A 16,655-nucleotide genomic window follows, 5' to 3' on the forward strand; every position below is an offset into this window, starting at 1 on the left:
TGGCGTAGAATACCCCTATGTCCACCCCTATGCAATTCCTAATTTAGTCCTCAAATGCGCATGGCGCTCTCTCACTTCGGAGCCCTGTCGTATTTCAAGGAAACAGTTTAGGGCCACATATGGGGTATTTCCGTAATCAGGAGAAATTGCACTACAAATTTTGGGGGGGTTTTTTCTCCTTTTACCCCTTATGAAAAGGAAAAGTTGGGGGTTACACCAGCCTTTTAGTGTAAAAAAAAAAAAAAAAAAAAAATGTTTACACTAACATGCTGGTGTTGCCCCATACTTTTTATTTTCACAAGCAGTAAAAGGAAAAAAAGCCCCCCCAAAATTAGTAACGCAATTTCTCCTGAGTACGGAAATACCCCATATGTGGGGCGTAAAATGCTCTGCGGACGCACAAAAAGGCTCAGGAGTGAGAGCGCACCATGCACATTTGAGGCCTAAATTGGTGATTTGCACAGGGGTGGCTGATTTTACAGCTCTGACAAACGCAAAAAAATAAATACCCACATGTGACCCCATTTTGGAAACTACACCCCCACGGAACGTAACAAGGGGTATAGTGAGCCTGAACACCCCACAGGTGTTTGATGAATTTTCATTAAAGTTGAATGGGAAAATGAAAAAAAAAAATGTTTTCACTAAAATGCTGGTGTTACCCTAAATTTTTCATTTTCACAAGGGAAAATAAGAAAAAAGCCCCAAAATTTTTAACCCCATTTCCTCTGAGTCAGAACATACTCCAAATGTGGATGTAAAGTGCTCGGCCGGCACACTAAAATGCTCAGAAGAGAAGGAGCGCCATCGGGATTTTGAAGAGAAAATGTGTCCGGAATTGAAGGCCACATGAGTTTACAAAGCCCCCATAGTGCCAGAACAATGGACCCCCCCCCCCCCCCACATGTGACCCCATTTTGGAAACTATACCCCTCGTGTAATGTAATAAAGGGTACAGTGAGCATTTACGCCCCACATGTGTCTGACAGATTTTTGGAACAGTGGTCCGTGAAAATGAAAAATTTTATTTTTCATTTGAACAGTCCACTGTTCCAAAGATCTGTTAAACGCCAATGGGGTGTACATACTCACTGCACCCCTTATTAAATTCTGTGAGGGGTGTAGTTTCCAAAATGGGGTCACATGTGGGGGGGGGGGTCCACTGTTCTGGCACCACAGGGGGCTTTCTAAACGCACATGGCCCCTGACTACCATTCCAAACGAATTCTCTTTCCAAAAGCTCAATGGCACTCCTCCTCTTCTGAGCTTTGTATTTCGCCCGCAGAGCATTTTAAGTCCTAACATGGGATATTTCCATACTCAGAAGAGAAGGGGTTACAAATTTTGGGGGGCATTCTCTCCCATAACCCTTTGTAAAAATGGTAAATTTGGGGAAGAAACTGCACTTTAGTGAAAACATTTTTTTTCTCATTTACACATCCGATTTTACCGAAAAGTCGTCAAACGCCTGCGAGGTGTTAAGGCTCACTGAACCCCTTGTTACGTGCCTTGAGGGGTGTCGTTTCCAAAATGGTATGCCATGTGGGGTTTTCTGCTGATCTGGCACCATAGGGGCTTCCTAAATGTGACATGCCCCCCAAAAACCATTTCAGCAAAATTCACTCTCCAAAATCCCATTGTTGCTCCTTCCCTTCTGAGCCCTCTACTGCGCCCGCCGAACACTTGACATACACATGAGGTATTTCCTTACGCGAAAGAAATTGGGTTACAAATTTTTGGAGGCTTTTTCTCCTTTTACCACTTGTAAAAATTCAAAAACTGGGTCTACAAGAACATGCGAGTGTAAAAAATGAAGATTTTGAATTTTCTACTTCAATTTGCTGCTATTCCTGTAAAACACCTAAAGGGTTAACAAACTTACTGAATGTCATTTTGGATACTTTGAGGGGTGCAGTTATTATAATTGGGTCATTTGTGGGGTATTTCTAATAGGAAGGCCCTTCAAATCCACTTCAAACCTAAACTGGTCCCTGAAAAATTTCGATTTTAAAAATTTTGTGAAAAATTGGAAAATTGCTGCTGAACTTTGAAGGCCTCTGATGTCTTCCAAAAGTAAAAACATGTCAACTTTATGATGCAAATATAAAAGTAGACATATTGTATTTGTGAATCAATATATAATTTATTTGGAATGTCTATTTTCCTTACAAGCAGAGAGCTTCAAAGTTAGAAAAATGCTAAATTTTCAAATTTTTCATCAAATTTTGGAATTTTTCACCAAGAAATGATGCAAGTATCGACAAAAATTTACCACTACCATAAAGTAGAATATGTCACGAAAAAAAACAATCTCGGAATCAAATTTATAAGTAAAAGCATCCCAGAGTTATTACCGTATATACTCGAGTATAAGCAGAGTTTTTCAGCACGATTTTTCGTGCTGACAACACCCCCCTCGGCTTATACTCGAGTGAACTCTCCACCCGCAGTGGTCTTCAACCTGCGGACCTCCAGAGGTTTCAAAACTACAACTCCCAGCAAGCCCGGGCAGCCATCGGCTGTCCGGGCTTGCTGGGAGTTGTAGTTTTGAAACCTCCGGAGGTCCGCAGGTTGAAGACCACTGCGGCCTTCGACATCATCCAGCCCCCTCTCACCCCCCTTTAGTTCTGTACAGTACTCACCTCCGCTCGGCGCTGGTCCGGTGCTGCAGGACTGTCCGGAGAGGAGGTGGTCCGGTGGGATAGTGGTTCCGGGCTGCTATCTTCACCGGGGAGGCCTCTTCTAAGTGCTTCGGGCCCGGACCCAGAATAGTCACGTTGCCTTGACAACGACGCAGAGGTACGTTCATTGCCAACGTAATTCTGCGTCATTGTCAAGGCAACGCCTCTATTCCGGGCCGGAAGCGCAGAGAAGAGGCGCCCCCAGTGAAGATATCAGCCCGGAACCACTATCCCACCGGACCACCTCCTCTTCGGACAGTCCTGCAGCACCGGACCAGCGCCGAGCGGAGGTGAGTACTGTACAGAACTAAAGGGGCTGAGAGGGGGCTGGATGATGTCGAAGGCCGCAGTGGTCTTCAACCTGCGGACCTCCAGAGGTTTCAAAACTACAACTCCCAGCAAGCCCAGACAGCCGATGGCTGCCCGGGCTTGCTGGGAGTTGTAGTTTTGAAACCTCTGGAGGTCCGCAGGTTGAAGACCACTGAGGGCGGATGATGACAAGAGGATGATGAAGGGGGGGTGTGGGATGATGACAAGAGGATGATGAAGGGGGGGGGGGTGGGATGATTACAAGGGGATGATGAAGGGGGGTGGGGATGACGACAAGGGGATGATGAGGGGGGGGGGGATGTGTGGGATGATGACAAGGGGATGATGACAGGTGATGATGAGGGTCTGGATGATGACAGGCGGTGATGATGATGAGGATGTTAATGACGGGTCTGGATGATGACAGGGGGGGGGATGATGTATTTCCCACCCTAGGCTTATACTCGAGTCAATAACTTTTCCTGGGATTTTGGGTTGAAATTAGGGGTCTCGGCTTATACTCGAGTATATACGGTAATGCTTAAAGTGACAGTGGTCAGATTTGCAAAAAATGCTCCCGTCCTTAGGGTTATAATGGGCTCCGTCCCCAAGGGGTTAAACGTAAGCAACCATACAGCAAACCGTGGCCATAGACTTTCCATTCAAAACCGTATGCACCATATTGTATACGGTTATCTCAGGTTTTTCAAACCACACGGTTTTTAACTTTTTTTTTTTTTTTTTTTTTTTTACCTGGACAGAAAACTGTGGCCTACCACGTTTTTTGGTCCGGGTGAAAAACCGTATACTTTTTTTAATTTTTTTTTTTTTTTTTTTTAACATGGGAGTCAATGGAAACCGTACAGAACTTTATGTGTGTACGGTTCCATCCAGTTTTCACCATACGGTTTTTGATTTTGCAAAGTTTTTTTCTCAGAATTTCAACTAAACAAGTGAAACTTTATTCATAATGGAGTGAAAAGTTAAAAACGTATAGTTTTTTTCTTAAAAAACGGATGCAACCGGACATCATTTTTCAAACTGTATACGGTTATCAACCATATACAGATAAAACTTTGTAGACACGTTTTGATACAGTTTAGTCATGTTTTGAGGAATCCGTTTTTCTTTTTTCATTTTTTTTTTTTTTTATCAAAAACCTGATACGGGAACTGTATTGCAAAAACGTGGTGTGAACCCACCCTAACTGTCTGAGCAAAAAGTAAAATCTTAATGATCCTGTACAGCAGCCGGCGTAAATGTTTAGAAAAATAAATAAAAAGAAAGAAAGAAAATAAATAAATTAACAACAAAAGGACAAAATTTCGCCTTTTTGGTCACATCCCATCCTAGAAAATATTTTATATGGCCATTGTACATCATTTTAAAGTCAGTTAAACTTTTTTCATTTTTTTCATTGTCATTTTGGTGTTTTTCCCGATTAATCGACGAAATTATGGACAACTACGGTTGATTATTCAAATAATTATTAGCTACAGCCAATCGTCTATATAAATGACTTGCGTCTATAAATACCATAAGTGGGGTTGTTGCCCTCATACTGGCACGGTACTGTGGGCAGAACATTTATGGCATATACTAAGGATGGCCATTCAGTACTTAAAATTAAAGGCTTATCAGCCATCCACTGAATAGGGTCTGACTAGCTGATCAGTAGGGGTCATACAGCCAAGACCATCACCAGTTGGAAGTCTCCTTTTCAGGATCTATCAAGAACACTGAACCAAATCAATGTGCAGTGCTATTCTGATCTGTAAAATGAGGGACAAGAAAAGGGACCCAACAAACCCAACTGACTAGAAAGGGATCCGATAAATTGTTGTCCATCATGTAATGAATCCAGCACCACAACCATCATTTCATTGTCCTGCTTTTATAGCAACACAGGTGTGAACACAACCCAACAAAGACACAAGCGATCCTAAACAGTTGTCAGGTTCACATAAACCAAAAATATGCCTGCCCTGTACCCTGCCTGACCTCTGTGCTTATCAATGACTACTAAGAACAACAGATGGCTGCCAAAAGAAGAGACGCAACGTGGAAGGCTTCACATCACAGTCCTTGTTCACCACGTTCTGCCATAAAAGCAGAGCAAAGAGAACACCAGTGTTGGATCCATCATGACGGACACCAATGGCCCCTGATGGACCCCCCTTAATTGGCTTCCTATCACTTTCTTGTATTACACTGCAGACAATCCTGTTCTGTATTTTTGACCTAATCTGAGACGAGTCCAAACAGAACATCAGATGCAGATGTGAACAGGTCCAAAAGAATTATGAACAACCAACATGATTTTATCATTTATTCTGGTGTTTCCCAATCAGGGTGCCTCCAGCTGTTGCAAAACTACAACAGAGTGTCCAGAAAGCCAGAGGCTGCAGCATTTTAGGGGGACCACGGTTATAGCACCACTTATGAATGGGGTTCAGAGTCACCTCTATAAGCAGCTGGAGATAATACAGCGGTCCCTCAACATACGATGGTAATCCGTTCCAAATGGACCATCGTTTGTTGAGGGATCCGTGGAATGTAAAGTGGGACAGTGGTCTACAACTTGCAGACCTCCAGATGTTGCAAAACTACAACACCCAGCATGCCCGGACAGCCAACGGCTGTCCGGGCATGCTGGGAGTTGGAGTTTTGCAACATCTGGAGGTCTGCAGGTTGTAGACCACTGGTATTGGAGGTTATACTCACGTGTCCCCACTGCTCCGGACCGTCACCGCTGCCCTGGGTGTCGCCCTCCATCGCTGTCGCCGCGTCCCCGACGCTCCGGCAAGGCCTCTGCTTCCCCGGCATCCTCGCTCTCTATCGCCGCCATCACGTCGCTACGCACGCCGCTCCTATTGGATGACGGGACGGCGTGCGCAGCGACGTGATGACGACGCTGGAGAGCCCCGACAATGCAGAGAATCTCGAAGAGGACGCGCCGGAGCCCCGAGGACAGGACAGGCGAGTGACCATCACCAGAGCTCACAGGGCACCGTAAACGGCTATCCGGTGGCAACTGAAGCAGTCTGCGCTGCCGGATAGCCATTTATGCGATGACCCCGACATACAAAAGCATCGTATGTTGATGCTGCCTTCAACATACAATGGCCTCCGAGAGGTCATCGCATGCTGAAATGATTGTATGTCGGGGCCATCGTAGGTCAAGGGGTCACTGTATTACAGCCAGAACCTGTATAATGGTCTCTCCCGCTTGCTGTGCTAAGGTTCTCCTAGCATGCTGTATATGTAATGTGTACATCAGGGCCAGACACCATGGTGCTAAGAATTTCACTGTAGCGCCTACATTTTTGTTGGCCCTTTCCATTATGGGTTGTTGATTTTTAAACAGTTTAACTTCCCTTCACCTTTGTTCCCACATGGATCCCCCATTCTGTCTCCAGTTGGCGCTACAGTGCAAGGCTGCATTCACACCTACGGGTGCTGGATCCAACTGGGGGAGGGGAAAACCGGGCGCTCCCATACCTCAGTCAGACCGGCACTGAAATCCATTTACTTTAATGAACCGACCGGAGTCAAACGGTGACTCCGGACGGCTCATTTTTTACCGGACCTAAAACCGTAGTATACTACGGTTAGAGGTCCGGTCAGGAAACCGGCTACAAGTAAAAAATGAGCCGACCAGACCCACTGTTTGACTCTGGTCGGTTCATTAAAGTAAATGGATTTCAGCGCTGGTCCGGCTGGGGTACGGGAGCACCGGTTTTCCCTTCCCCAGCCGGATCCGGCACCCGTACAGTGAAAACGAGGTGTGAATGCAGCCTAAGGCTGGGTTCACACTCAGTTTTCTCCCATACGGGAGCGCATACGGCAGGGGGGAGCTAAAAGCTCGCGCTCCCGTATGTCACCGTATGCGCTCCCGTATGTCATTCATTTCAATGAGCCGGCCGGAGTGAAACGTTCGGTCGGCTCATTTTTGCGCCGTATGCGCTTTTACAACCGGACCTAAAACTGTGGTCAACCACGGTTTTAGGTCCGGTTGTAAAAGCGCATACGGCGCAAAAATGAGCCGACCGGACCGAACGTTTCACTCCGGCCGGCTCATTGAAATGAATGACATACAGGAGCGCATACGGTGACATACGGGAGCGCGAGATTTTAGCTCCCCCCTGCCGTATGCGCTCCCGTATGGGAGAAAACGGAGTGTGAACCCAGCCTAAGACTGGGTTAACACCACGTTTTTGCAATACAGTTCATGTATACGTTTTCAATTTGAAAACCATACGGAACCGTATTGAAAACCATATGTATTGACTTTCCATTGAAAACCGTATGCCAAAAGATGCATCCGGTTGTGTCCGTTTTGCATCCTGTACGGTTTGGGCAGTTTTTTTCCCGTACCCAAAACCGTTCCCTACCACAGTCTTTGGTACAGGTGAAAAACTGTATTGAAACGTATGGGTCAATGGGAACTGTACAGAACCGCATACGCTTCCATCCGGTTTTCACCATACTTTTTTTTACTTTTGCACAGTTTTTTTCTTGGAATATTAATCAAAGAAGTGAAACTTTATTCATAATGGAGTGAAAAGTTAAAAACGTACACTTTTTTTCTCCTTAAAAAATGGATGCAACCGGACATCATTTTTCAAACCGTATACGGGTTATCAACGTATACAGATTAAAATTTGTACACACGTTTTGATACAGTTTAGTCAGGTTTTGAGGAATCAATTTTTTTTTTTTTTTTTTTAACAAAAACCTGATATGGGAACTGTATTGCAAAGCATGGTGTGAGCCCAGCCTAACATGAGCAGCAGACGTCAGGTGACTGTTGCGGCCATCACACTTTGTATTCAGGGGTGTACAGTGTGTCCACAAAGGCTGCGGCAGTCATGTAATATCTGCTGCTCACGTAAGGGGGGGGGGGGTTCAAACCACGTTTTCTTAGTACAGGGACCAGATCCGGCTGGGGGAGTGAAAACCGAGCGTTCCCAAACAGTGACTCCGGTCGGCTCATTTTTGCCCCATATCCGGTTTTCTGACCAGACTGAAAACCGCAGCATACCACAGTTTTCAGTCCGGTCCGAAAATCGGATATGGGGCAAAAATGAGCCGACCGGAGTCACTGTTTGACTCTGGTCTTCTCATTCAAATGAATGAGAAAGGGTCCGGGTCCCCATTATAAAAAAAATAAAAATAATAATTAAAAAAAGAACGTGGTGTGAACCCACCCTAACATTGTAGGTGCTTCCGGAGGCTGCCCGGGGCATCAATGTGGGAACAGAAGTTTAGGTAAGTAAAACATTTTTTTTTCTCAAAGATGAGGGGGACACTAATGATCGTAACACACTAGCGGAGATGAGGGGGACACTAAGGATCGTAACACACTAGCGGAGATGAGGGGGACACTAAGGATCGTAACACACTAGCGGAGATGAGGGGGACACTAAGGATCGTAACACACTAGCGGAGATGAGGGGGACACTAATGATCGTAACACACTAGCGGAGATGAGGGGGACACTAATGATCGTAACACACTAGCGGAGATGAGGGGGACACTAATGATCGTAACACACTAGCGGAGATGAGGGGGACACTAATGATCATAACACACTAGCGGAGATGAGGGGGACACTAATGATCGTAACACACTAGCGGAGATGAGGGGGACACTAATGATCGTAACACACTAGCGGAGATGAGGGGGACACTAATGATCGTAACACACTAGCGGAGATGAGGGGGACACTAATGATCGTAACACACTAGCGGAGATGAGGGGGACACTAATGATCGTAACACACTAGCGGAGATGAGGGGGACACTAATGATCATAACACACTAGAGGAGATGAGGGGGGACACTAATGATCGTAACACACTGGAGATGAGGGGGGACACTAATGATCGTAACACACTAGAGGAGATGAGGGGGACACTAATAATCGTAACACACTAGAGGAGATGAGGGGGACACTAATAATCGTAACACACTAGAGGAGATGAGGGGGACACTAATAATCGTAACACACTAGAGGAGATGAGGGGGGACACTAAGGATTGTAACACACTAGCGGAGATGAGGGGGACACTAATGATCGAGGCACATGAGGGAAGAGGAGGGGACACTAATGATCGCGATACCCAAGAGGAGATGAGAGGGACACTAATGATTGTGGCACACAAAGGGGGGGGAATGAGGGGACACTAATGATCGAGGCACATGAGGGAAGAGGAGGGGACACTAATGATCGCGATACCCAAGAGGAGATGAGAGGGACACTAATGATTGTGACACACAAAGGGGGGGGGGAATGAGGGGGACACTAATGATCATAACATGAAGGGAGATGAGGGGGACACTAACAATCGCTACACATAAGGAGAACACTAATGACTGACACAGGGAGATTAGGGGACACTACTGACTGTGACACACGGACAGATGAGGGGACACTAATGAGTCATATGACAATAGGTGCAGCCTCACTTTTTTGCTGGTTCTTAGATACATAAAAAGTTTGTCTAGCTCTGGGGTACATACATTATTTGCACACAGTACTAAAATGACATGACTCCAAATACTGCGCCCCCTCCTCTATCCCTGCACAAGAAAAGCTGAAGCTGCTTCCCCTCCTTCCTATCTACTATGGGGGTTTAAAGGAATCGTCTTTACGGTTTAGAAAAATGTAGTTGCATTCTTCAAAAACAGCCCCACACCTGTCCTCAGGTTGTGTGTGGTATTACAGCTTCATTCAAAATGGAGTGGCTCAGTGATTAGCAGTGTTGCCTTGCAGTGCAAGGAGTTTGTATGTTCTCCCATGTTTGTGTAGGCTTCCTCCCACACCCCAAATACACATTGATAGGCTAATTAAAATTTAGATAGTGGGCAGCACATAAATAAAGACTTATCAATGGAGCTAGGCTGCAATACCACACACAAACTGCGGACAAGAGCGGCGCTTTCTATTCTAAACCTGAATTTCTCACTGTAGGAAAACAACATTTCCAAACTGAAATCCACAGCAGAAAATCTGCACCAAATTATAATTTTTATCATCTGAAAATTTTCATTTCAGATGATGAAAATTACATTGGTAAAAAAGTGGCCTACAATAAGAATGTGCAGCCTGTACTGCCACACAAAAGGCGTTTACACTCTAAAGCAGTGTTTCCCAACCAGGGTGCCTCCAGATGTTGCAAGACTACAACTCCCAGCATGCCCGGACAGCCTTTGGCTGTCCGGGCATGCTGGGAGTTGTAGTCTTGCAACAGCTGGAGGCACCCTGTTTGGGAAACACTGCTCTAAAGGTGGAAACCACGCAGCTGTTGCAGAATGACAACTCTCAGCCTTTACAGCTCAGTGTATGCTGGGAGTTGTAGTTTTGCAACAGTCAAGGAGCCACAGGTTTAACACAACTGCTGTTCAACTGTCAGGGCATGCTGGGAGTTGTAGTTTCATACTAGTTGGAAAACCAGAGATTGGCTACCACTGCTTTCCAATGGTCCGGGCATGCTGGGAGTTGTAGTTTTGTAAAAGCTGGAAAGCCACAGGTTGGTTACCATTACTTCACAACTGTGAGTGCAAGCTGGGAGTTGTAGTTTTGTAAACGCTGGAGAACCACTGCCGTATGACTGTCGGGACATGTTGGGAGTTGTAGTTGTGGAATAGCTGGAGAGCCACAGGTTAGGGACCACATCGCGCTCCTTTGTGTCAGTCCCTTGGTAGAACAGATGCTATACGCCGGCCTTGTCCAATAGATAGAGACAGCTGCCCCCGCCATCCTCTCTGTGCAGTACAAAGCCCCGGGGACACAGTGATGTACAGGAGCCCAGCCGAGACCACACATCCCTCATTACCTGTTGTCCGGAGCCGCCGCCTCCTCCCCCTTCCGCCGCGGGCATCGGACTGAGCTCTTGCAATTTTACCGGAACATGAACACCGGCTTGGCGCGCTCCTTGGTACCCCGGGTACGAGCCAGTCTGCCAGGGTTACAGGCACTGTCCAGGGCCGCCCCCTGGCAACGACCTGAGCGTCACCGAACATCATCCAATTAGAAAGCCGGCAGGTCACGTGACGCGACTATGGCAGCTGCAATCATTGGACGCAATGCCATTGGTCACAGCGCTTCTCCCTAAACAAATATGGTGACTGTACATTGTAACCTATTGCGGACAGGACCCACCATCCATCTTTGGTCAGGGAACGGGAACTAGAACATTGCGGTCACTATATGCTGCCACTCGCCGCACCTTTTATTATCCGTCACCTAGAACGCTTCCGGGATTAAACATGAACGCAATTTGTTTAACATCAGTGATGGATGAGGCCTGCTGATTGGACGAGCGCGATGTGATGGCAGCCAATGGCTGAAGGAGGGGGAAACAGGAAGCGGGGCCGCTGCTAACGGAGAGTGTCCGGAGGACGGGATGTTCATGGTGACCGGTGCTATCAGGTTATATGCGGGGACGTGTGGGGAAAGCTGCTGGCACTGGGCCTTTTATTTAGGACAGGCAGAGATGCAGTATAAAGCATGAGGGATGGACAGTGAAGGTGGAGCTCACATTCGCTTTAGATCAGTGCTTTCCAACCAGGGTGCCTCCAGCTGTTGCAGACATGCTGGGAGTTGTAGTTTTGCAACAGCTGGAGGTGCACTGGTTGGAAAACAATGCTTTAGATCAGTGGTCTTCAACCTGCGGACCTCCAGATGTTGCAAAACTACAACTCCCAGCATGCCCGGACAGCCGTTGGCTGTCCGGGCATGCTGGGAGTTGTAGTTTTGCAACATCTGGAGGTCCGCAGGTTGAAGACCACTGCTTTAGATAATATATCTTGGGCTGTGTTCCCATTATGTTTCCAGCTCAAGGTATATGTGAGAAAGCTTGCAGAGGTATACTGCGGTTTATGGGCCGACACATTATGGCCCAAACATAGGGGGAGAGTTATCAAAACCTCTCCAGAGGAAAAGTTGCTGAGTTGCCCATAGCAACCAATCAGATCGCTTCTTTCATTTTGCAGAGGCCTTTTCAAAAATAAAAGCCGCCTCTAGTAGGTGACATCTGGCCCATTAATGAAGTGCCGTATACTTCAGAGCACCTACCTGGTACCATATATTGGCAACATACAACAAGAACAAGGTGGGAATGTGACATTCACCCCACATAACCATGACATGCCCCGGCTGAGCGGTTCAGTACGGGTACGCAGAAGGTTCCCACTTGGCCACCACTATGACCAAATGCGAGTAATAGCTGGGTGAAGTGAGCGTCAGCACTCTTCACTCCGCTCCGCTAAACCTTTACAATGTAGATAATAACTTTATATGTATAATTGTAACATACATTGGTTAAAAACTTCATACATTTTTAGGTGAAAAAATGCTGTCTCGTCCCCACAGCTCGTCTGTGTGTTTCAGTACAGAGACAAAATACAGCTCTCAGTTTGTCAGTCGGCCTGCTGTGTGAGCCGGGAGCGTGTCACGGAGCCTCAGTGCACAGAACAGCCAGCTGTCACCGCTCAGGAGTGAGGGAGGAAGCTCCCACATGAGATGTGAGGGCAAGCAAGGGAATGCCCCTCCTTCTCAGTGAACTGCATGCAGTGAAACATAAACAAGAGAATTAGGTGCCATAAAAGGATTTAAGCACAGGGGGGGAGATTTATCAAAACCTGTGCAGAGGAAAAGTTGCCCATAGCAACCAATCAGCTTGCTTCTTTCATTTTGTAGAGGCCTTGTTAAAAATGAAAGAAGAAATCTGATTGGTTGCCATGGGCAACTGGGTAACTTTTCCTCTGCACAGGTTTTGATAAATCTCCCCCAGGGAGAGGATCAGCACCAGTTAAACAGTAAGCCTGGAGCACATTTTTTTTCCCCCGGCCGTAACTCCGCTGCCTGAGGGTAAAATTTGAGTGAATGGGGTTTCCATTACCCTTTTACAATGCGGAATTTACAGGGCAGAAAATCCGTCCTAAAATTCCGATCTAAGAATGCTGCCAGAACATTGAAGTTGCTTAATGTTCTGGCGGAATCCGCCCTGTAGACATTGCTGTCCATTGGCACTTGGTATCTCCAGCTGGAACTTCTCCAGCAGCAGATTCTGTAGTGTGAACCCGGCCTAACAGCTGGGGAGTGAAGCACTCTACTGTGCTTATAACTCACAATCGCAGTGGTCCCAAGACTGAGACCCAGTACAATCTAAAATGTTGATATTTCTGAACTACATGTGGAACGTTTATTTGAATGATAGTGATGCTTTAAAGGGATTATCCAGGAAAAAAAAAAACTTTTTATATATATCAACTGGCTCCAGAAAGTTAAACAGATTTGTAAATTACATCTATTAAAAAATCTTAATCCTTTCAGTACTTATGAGCTCCTGAAGTTAAGGTTGTTCTTTTCTGTCTAAGTGCTCTCTGATGACACGTGTCTCAGGAAACGCCCAGTTTAGAAGCAAATCCCCATAGCAAACCTCTTCTAAACTGGGCGTTTCCCGAGACAGGTGTCATCAGAGAGCACTTAGACAGAAAAGAACAACCTTAACTTCAGAAGCTCATAAGTACTGAAAGGACTAAGATTTTTTAATAGAAGTACCGTATTTTTCGCCGTATAAGACGCACTTTTTCTTCCCCAAAACTGGGGGGAAAAAGTCGGTGCGTCTTATACAGCGAATACACACCTATCACGGCGGTCCCTGCGGCCATCAACGGCCGGGACCTGTGGCTAATACAGGACATCACCGATCGCGGTGATGCCCTGTATTAACCCTTCAGACACGGCAATCAAAGCTGACCGCTGCGTCTAAAGGGCACTAAATGACACTAACCCGGCTGTTCAGTCGGGCTGTTCGGGACCGCCTCGATTTCACCGCGGCGGTCCCGAACAGCCCGACTGAATAGCCGGGTTAGTGCTTACAGGACACCGGGAGGGACCTTACCTGGCTCCTTGTTGTCTGCTCCGTGCCTGGGTTTCCCTGTATGGCCGTCGCTCTCCTTCCTCGTCGTCACGTACGTGCGTCGGTGTGCGTAACGGCGTGATGGCGGCGACGGAGAGCGAGGATACCCGGCCGGCTGCAGAGACGTTCCGGAGCGACGGGGACACGGCAACAGCGATGGAGCGACATCCAGGGCAGCGGTGACGGGTCCGGAGTGGTGGGGACACGTGAGTATTACCTCCTATGCAGTGGTCTTCAACCTGCGGACCTCCAGATGTTGCAAAACTACAACTCCCAGCATGCCCGGACAGCTAACGGCTGTCCGGGCATGCTGGGAGTTGTAGTTTTGCAACATCTGGAGGTCTGCAGGTTGAAGACCACTATTGGGTTCAAAATCTTTATTTTTTTAGATTTTGCACCTATAAATTGGGCGCGTCTTATACGCCGGTGCGTCCTATAGGGCGAAAAATACGGTAATTTACAAATCTGTTTCACTTTCTGGAGCCAGTTGATATATATAAAAAACTTTTTTCCTGGAATACCCCTTTAAGGACCTGTTTACGCTGTGTTGCACAGGGTTCTATCCTGAAGGTGATGCTTCTTGGGGATGATTTTTGTGTAATAATATCTCAGCTTTTCTTTTTTTTAAGGGGTTCATACAGAATCTAAGCAAAACAAAGTTCATGTGACATATAAGATACTGCTGCAGTATGGACTCCTGTGGATCCAGGCCTTAGTGTTGCATCAGTGAATAGTGGGTGGTCTGATCGGGGTTTAGAGATTCTAGGTAAGGTTCACCTTGACCCATAGAGCCTCTGTCATCAGTTCTTTTATTTCTGATTGCAAAAATTGGCCTGACAGACCCCATGATAAGAGCGCAGTCCATGGGGTGCAGTCCTGTTCCTTGTAGGACAGTTTTAGCTGTGTTTTGGTTTGTGTTATAAATGAAAGCCACAACACAGATGTGAACAGAGCTTTAGTGGGAATACATGACGTAGTAGTAAGTCTGTTCTCTCCTCTTTCGGCAGGTATACACCTCTTCATCCTGGCGCTGACACCCCTTAAAATCAGTTTAAATGAGAATGTCCCTGGCGCAGAGAGTGCTGCTGACATGGCTCTTCAGCTTACTGTTCCTGATCATGCTGGTGCTGAAGCTGGATGAGAAGGTTCCCTGGAGCTGGTTCATCATCTTCATCCCCATCTGGATATTTGATACCATTTTAATAGTTATGTTAATTGTAAAGATGGCAGGACGGTGTAAATCTGGATACGACCCCAGAAATGGAGCTCAGAATATGAAGAGGAAGTCTTGGTATCTTACTGCCATGCTTTTGAAGTTGACATTTTGTCTTGTCCTGTGTGCCTTGCTGGATAATTTCACCAGCATGTTACTATGTCTCGTATTTATTCCATTGTGGATCCTGCTCATTGGAGGACTAATTGAACTGGGATATAATGTGTTCTATGTGAGACGTGACTAGCCACCAGACAAGGTAGCCACTGGGTCGTGTCATGTGACCTGCTGGGTTACCCAATGTCTCATCATCACCATGAACTGTACAGTATGTAAATAAACTATGTACATTGATGTAATTCTGACTTCTATGTTTTGGAGACTGTGTCATTCGATTAATGGTGCCCTGAGGGCATCATATACAGAGACGCTGAAGAGAAACTCAGCCCTTCTCCTGACATCCTCACTGATAATGGGCTGCACAGTAGTCCTCTCCATTATGTACACTTGCTTCATAGTCCGTTACTGATGAGGACGGGCTACCTCTGCCCACCAGCTGCTTACAGATAGCTGCCAATTAGAGGCTAGTGGTTTGAGTGGCATGGCACTCATTCTCCATTATATATCAGGACCATGGCTACACGGAGTGATGTATGCAATACAGCCTCTTCGTCACTAGTTTACACTGCCCTCAGATAGGGCTGCATAAATACAGTGACAAATTCACTTTAAGCATTGAATTTTTACGGATCTGTTTTTAAAGCAATTCTTTAAGGGGGTGTCAGGGTTTAGGAAAAGGGTCTGCTTTTTTTTTTTTTCTAGAAACAATGCCACCCTTGCCCATAGTTTGTGTCTGGTACTGCAGCTCATCCCCATTCAAGTCATCGTAAGCAGAGCCTTATCAGGGTAAGTAAACAGCAGGAGCAGAGAGCCAGCAGTGGCCTGGGAGAGGTCAGCATGTAGTAGTTCGTGTTTTTATTTTTTATTTTTTACAGACTTAACACCTATTATGTTTTAATAAAATTGCAATATTTTTTGAAGTAATGCCCTGTCTGTTTAAATCTTAAAGGGGTATTTTCATACCAGGTAAAATAAAAATAAATTCTGCAGTACCATATATCATTGCTTACCTGTCTGCCTCAGTTACAAAACATTCGTTTTTGGGGTTTGTAGTGTCTTTTGCCTATTATGTCCTTACTCCTTTCTGGTTGAGCAGCTGCTGAGAACTACAATCCCTGCCTACTCCCCTCCCATTGCACTCCTGCCAGCTTTCCACCAAGAGCTGCTGCAGAACATTGCATAACACGGCAGACTCTCTCCACACAGCAAATCTACAAAAGCTGCTGTATTTATTCCCAGTCTGTTCCTCTGCATGTGGCATTGTGCAGCACAAGGCAGCATGCTATGATAAATGAAGATATATGTTTCATGATTAAGGCTGAATACCGTGACCGAAATGCGTTACTTTGTACACTGTCCATGTCTGTTTGATCCGTAAATAAAGAATATCTCATTGAGCCTG

At 46.2% G+C, this 16,655-nt stretch overlaps 2 protein-coding genes across 10 annotated transcripts in view; one reads left to right on the forward strand and one right to left on the reverse strand.

Annotated features, from left to right (window-relative positions):
* Positions 1–11,263, reverse strand: part of PHTF2 (putative homeodomain transcription factor 2) — a 131,591-nt gene extending 120,328 nt beyond the window's left edge. For 2 of the 7 annotated variants that reach the window (XM_056573447.1, XM_056573442.1), the window contains exon 1: positions 11,157–11,263. The gene's annotated coding sequence lies outside the window, so the exon portion shown is untranslated. Of the gene's footprint in view, positions 1–10,830; positions 11,082–11,156 lie in introns of those variants that run through there. The other 5 variants (XM_056573454.1, XM_056573446.1, XM_056573455.1 and 2 more) reach the window with 4 other exon arrangements.
* TMEM60 (transmembrane protein 60) lies at positions 11,200–16,655 on the forward strand. 3 transcript variants are annotated; one of them, XM_056573462.1, is made up of 2 exons: positions 11,200–11,409; positions 14,928–16,655. In XM_056573462.1, exon 2 carries the CDS (start codon positions 14,976–14,978, stop codon positions 15,378–15,380), a length of 405 nt encoding a protein of 134 aa, XP_056429437.1. In that variant the 5' UTR covers positions 11,200–11,409; positions 14,928–14,975; the 3' UTR covers positions 15,381–16,655. The 3 variants fall into 3 exon arrangements, with proteins under 3 accessions (XP_056429437.1, XP_056429436.1, XP_056429438.1); XM_056573461.1 differs by having other exon boundaries at positions 11,201–11,426; XM_056573463.1 differs by lacking the exon at positions 11,200–11,409 and adding an exon at positions 14,385–14,686.

The sequence above is a fragment of the Hyla sarda genome, chromosome 4 (assembly GCF_029499605.1).
Source record: "Hyla sarda isolate aHylSar1 chromosome 4, aHylSar1.hap1, whole genome shotgun sequence".
Classification (NCBI taxonomy): Eukaryota; Metazoa; Chordata; class Amphibia; order Anura; family Hylidae; genus Hyla; species Hyla sarda.

Excerpts from the sequence above, each read along its gene's own strand:
- TMEM60 (XM_056573462.1), top strand. The coding sequence starts at position 14,976 with ATGAGAATGTCCCTGGCGCAGAGAGTGCTGCTGACATGGCTCTTCAGC.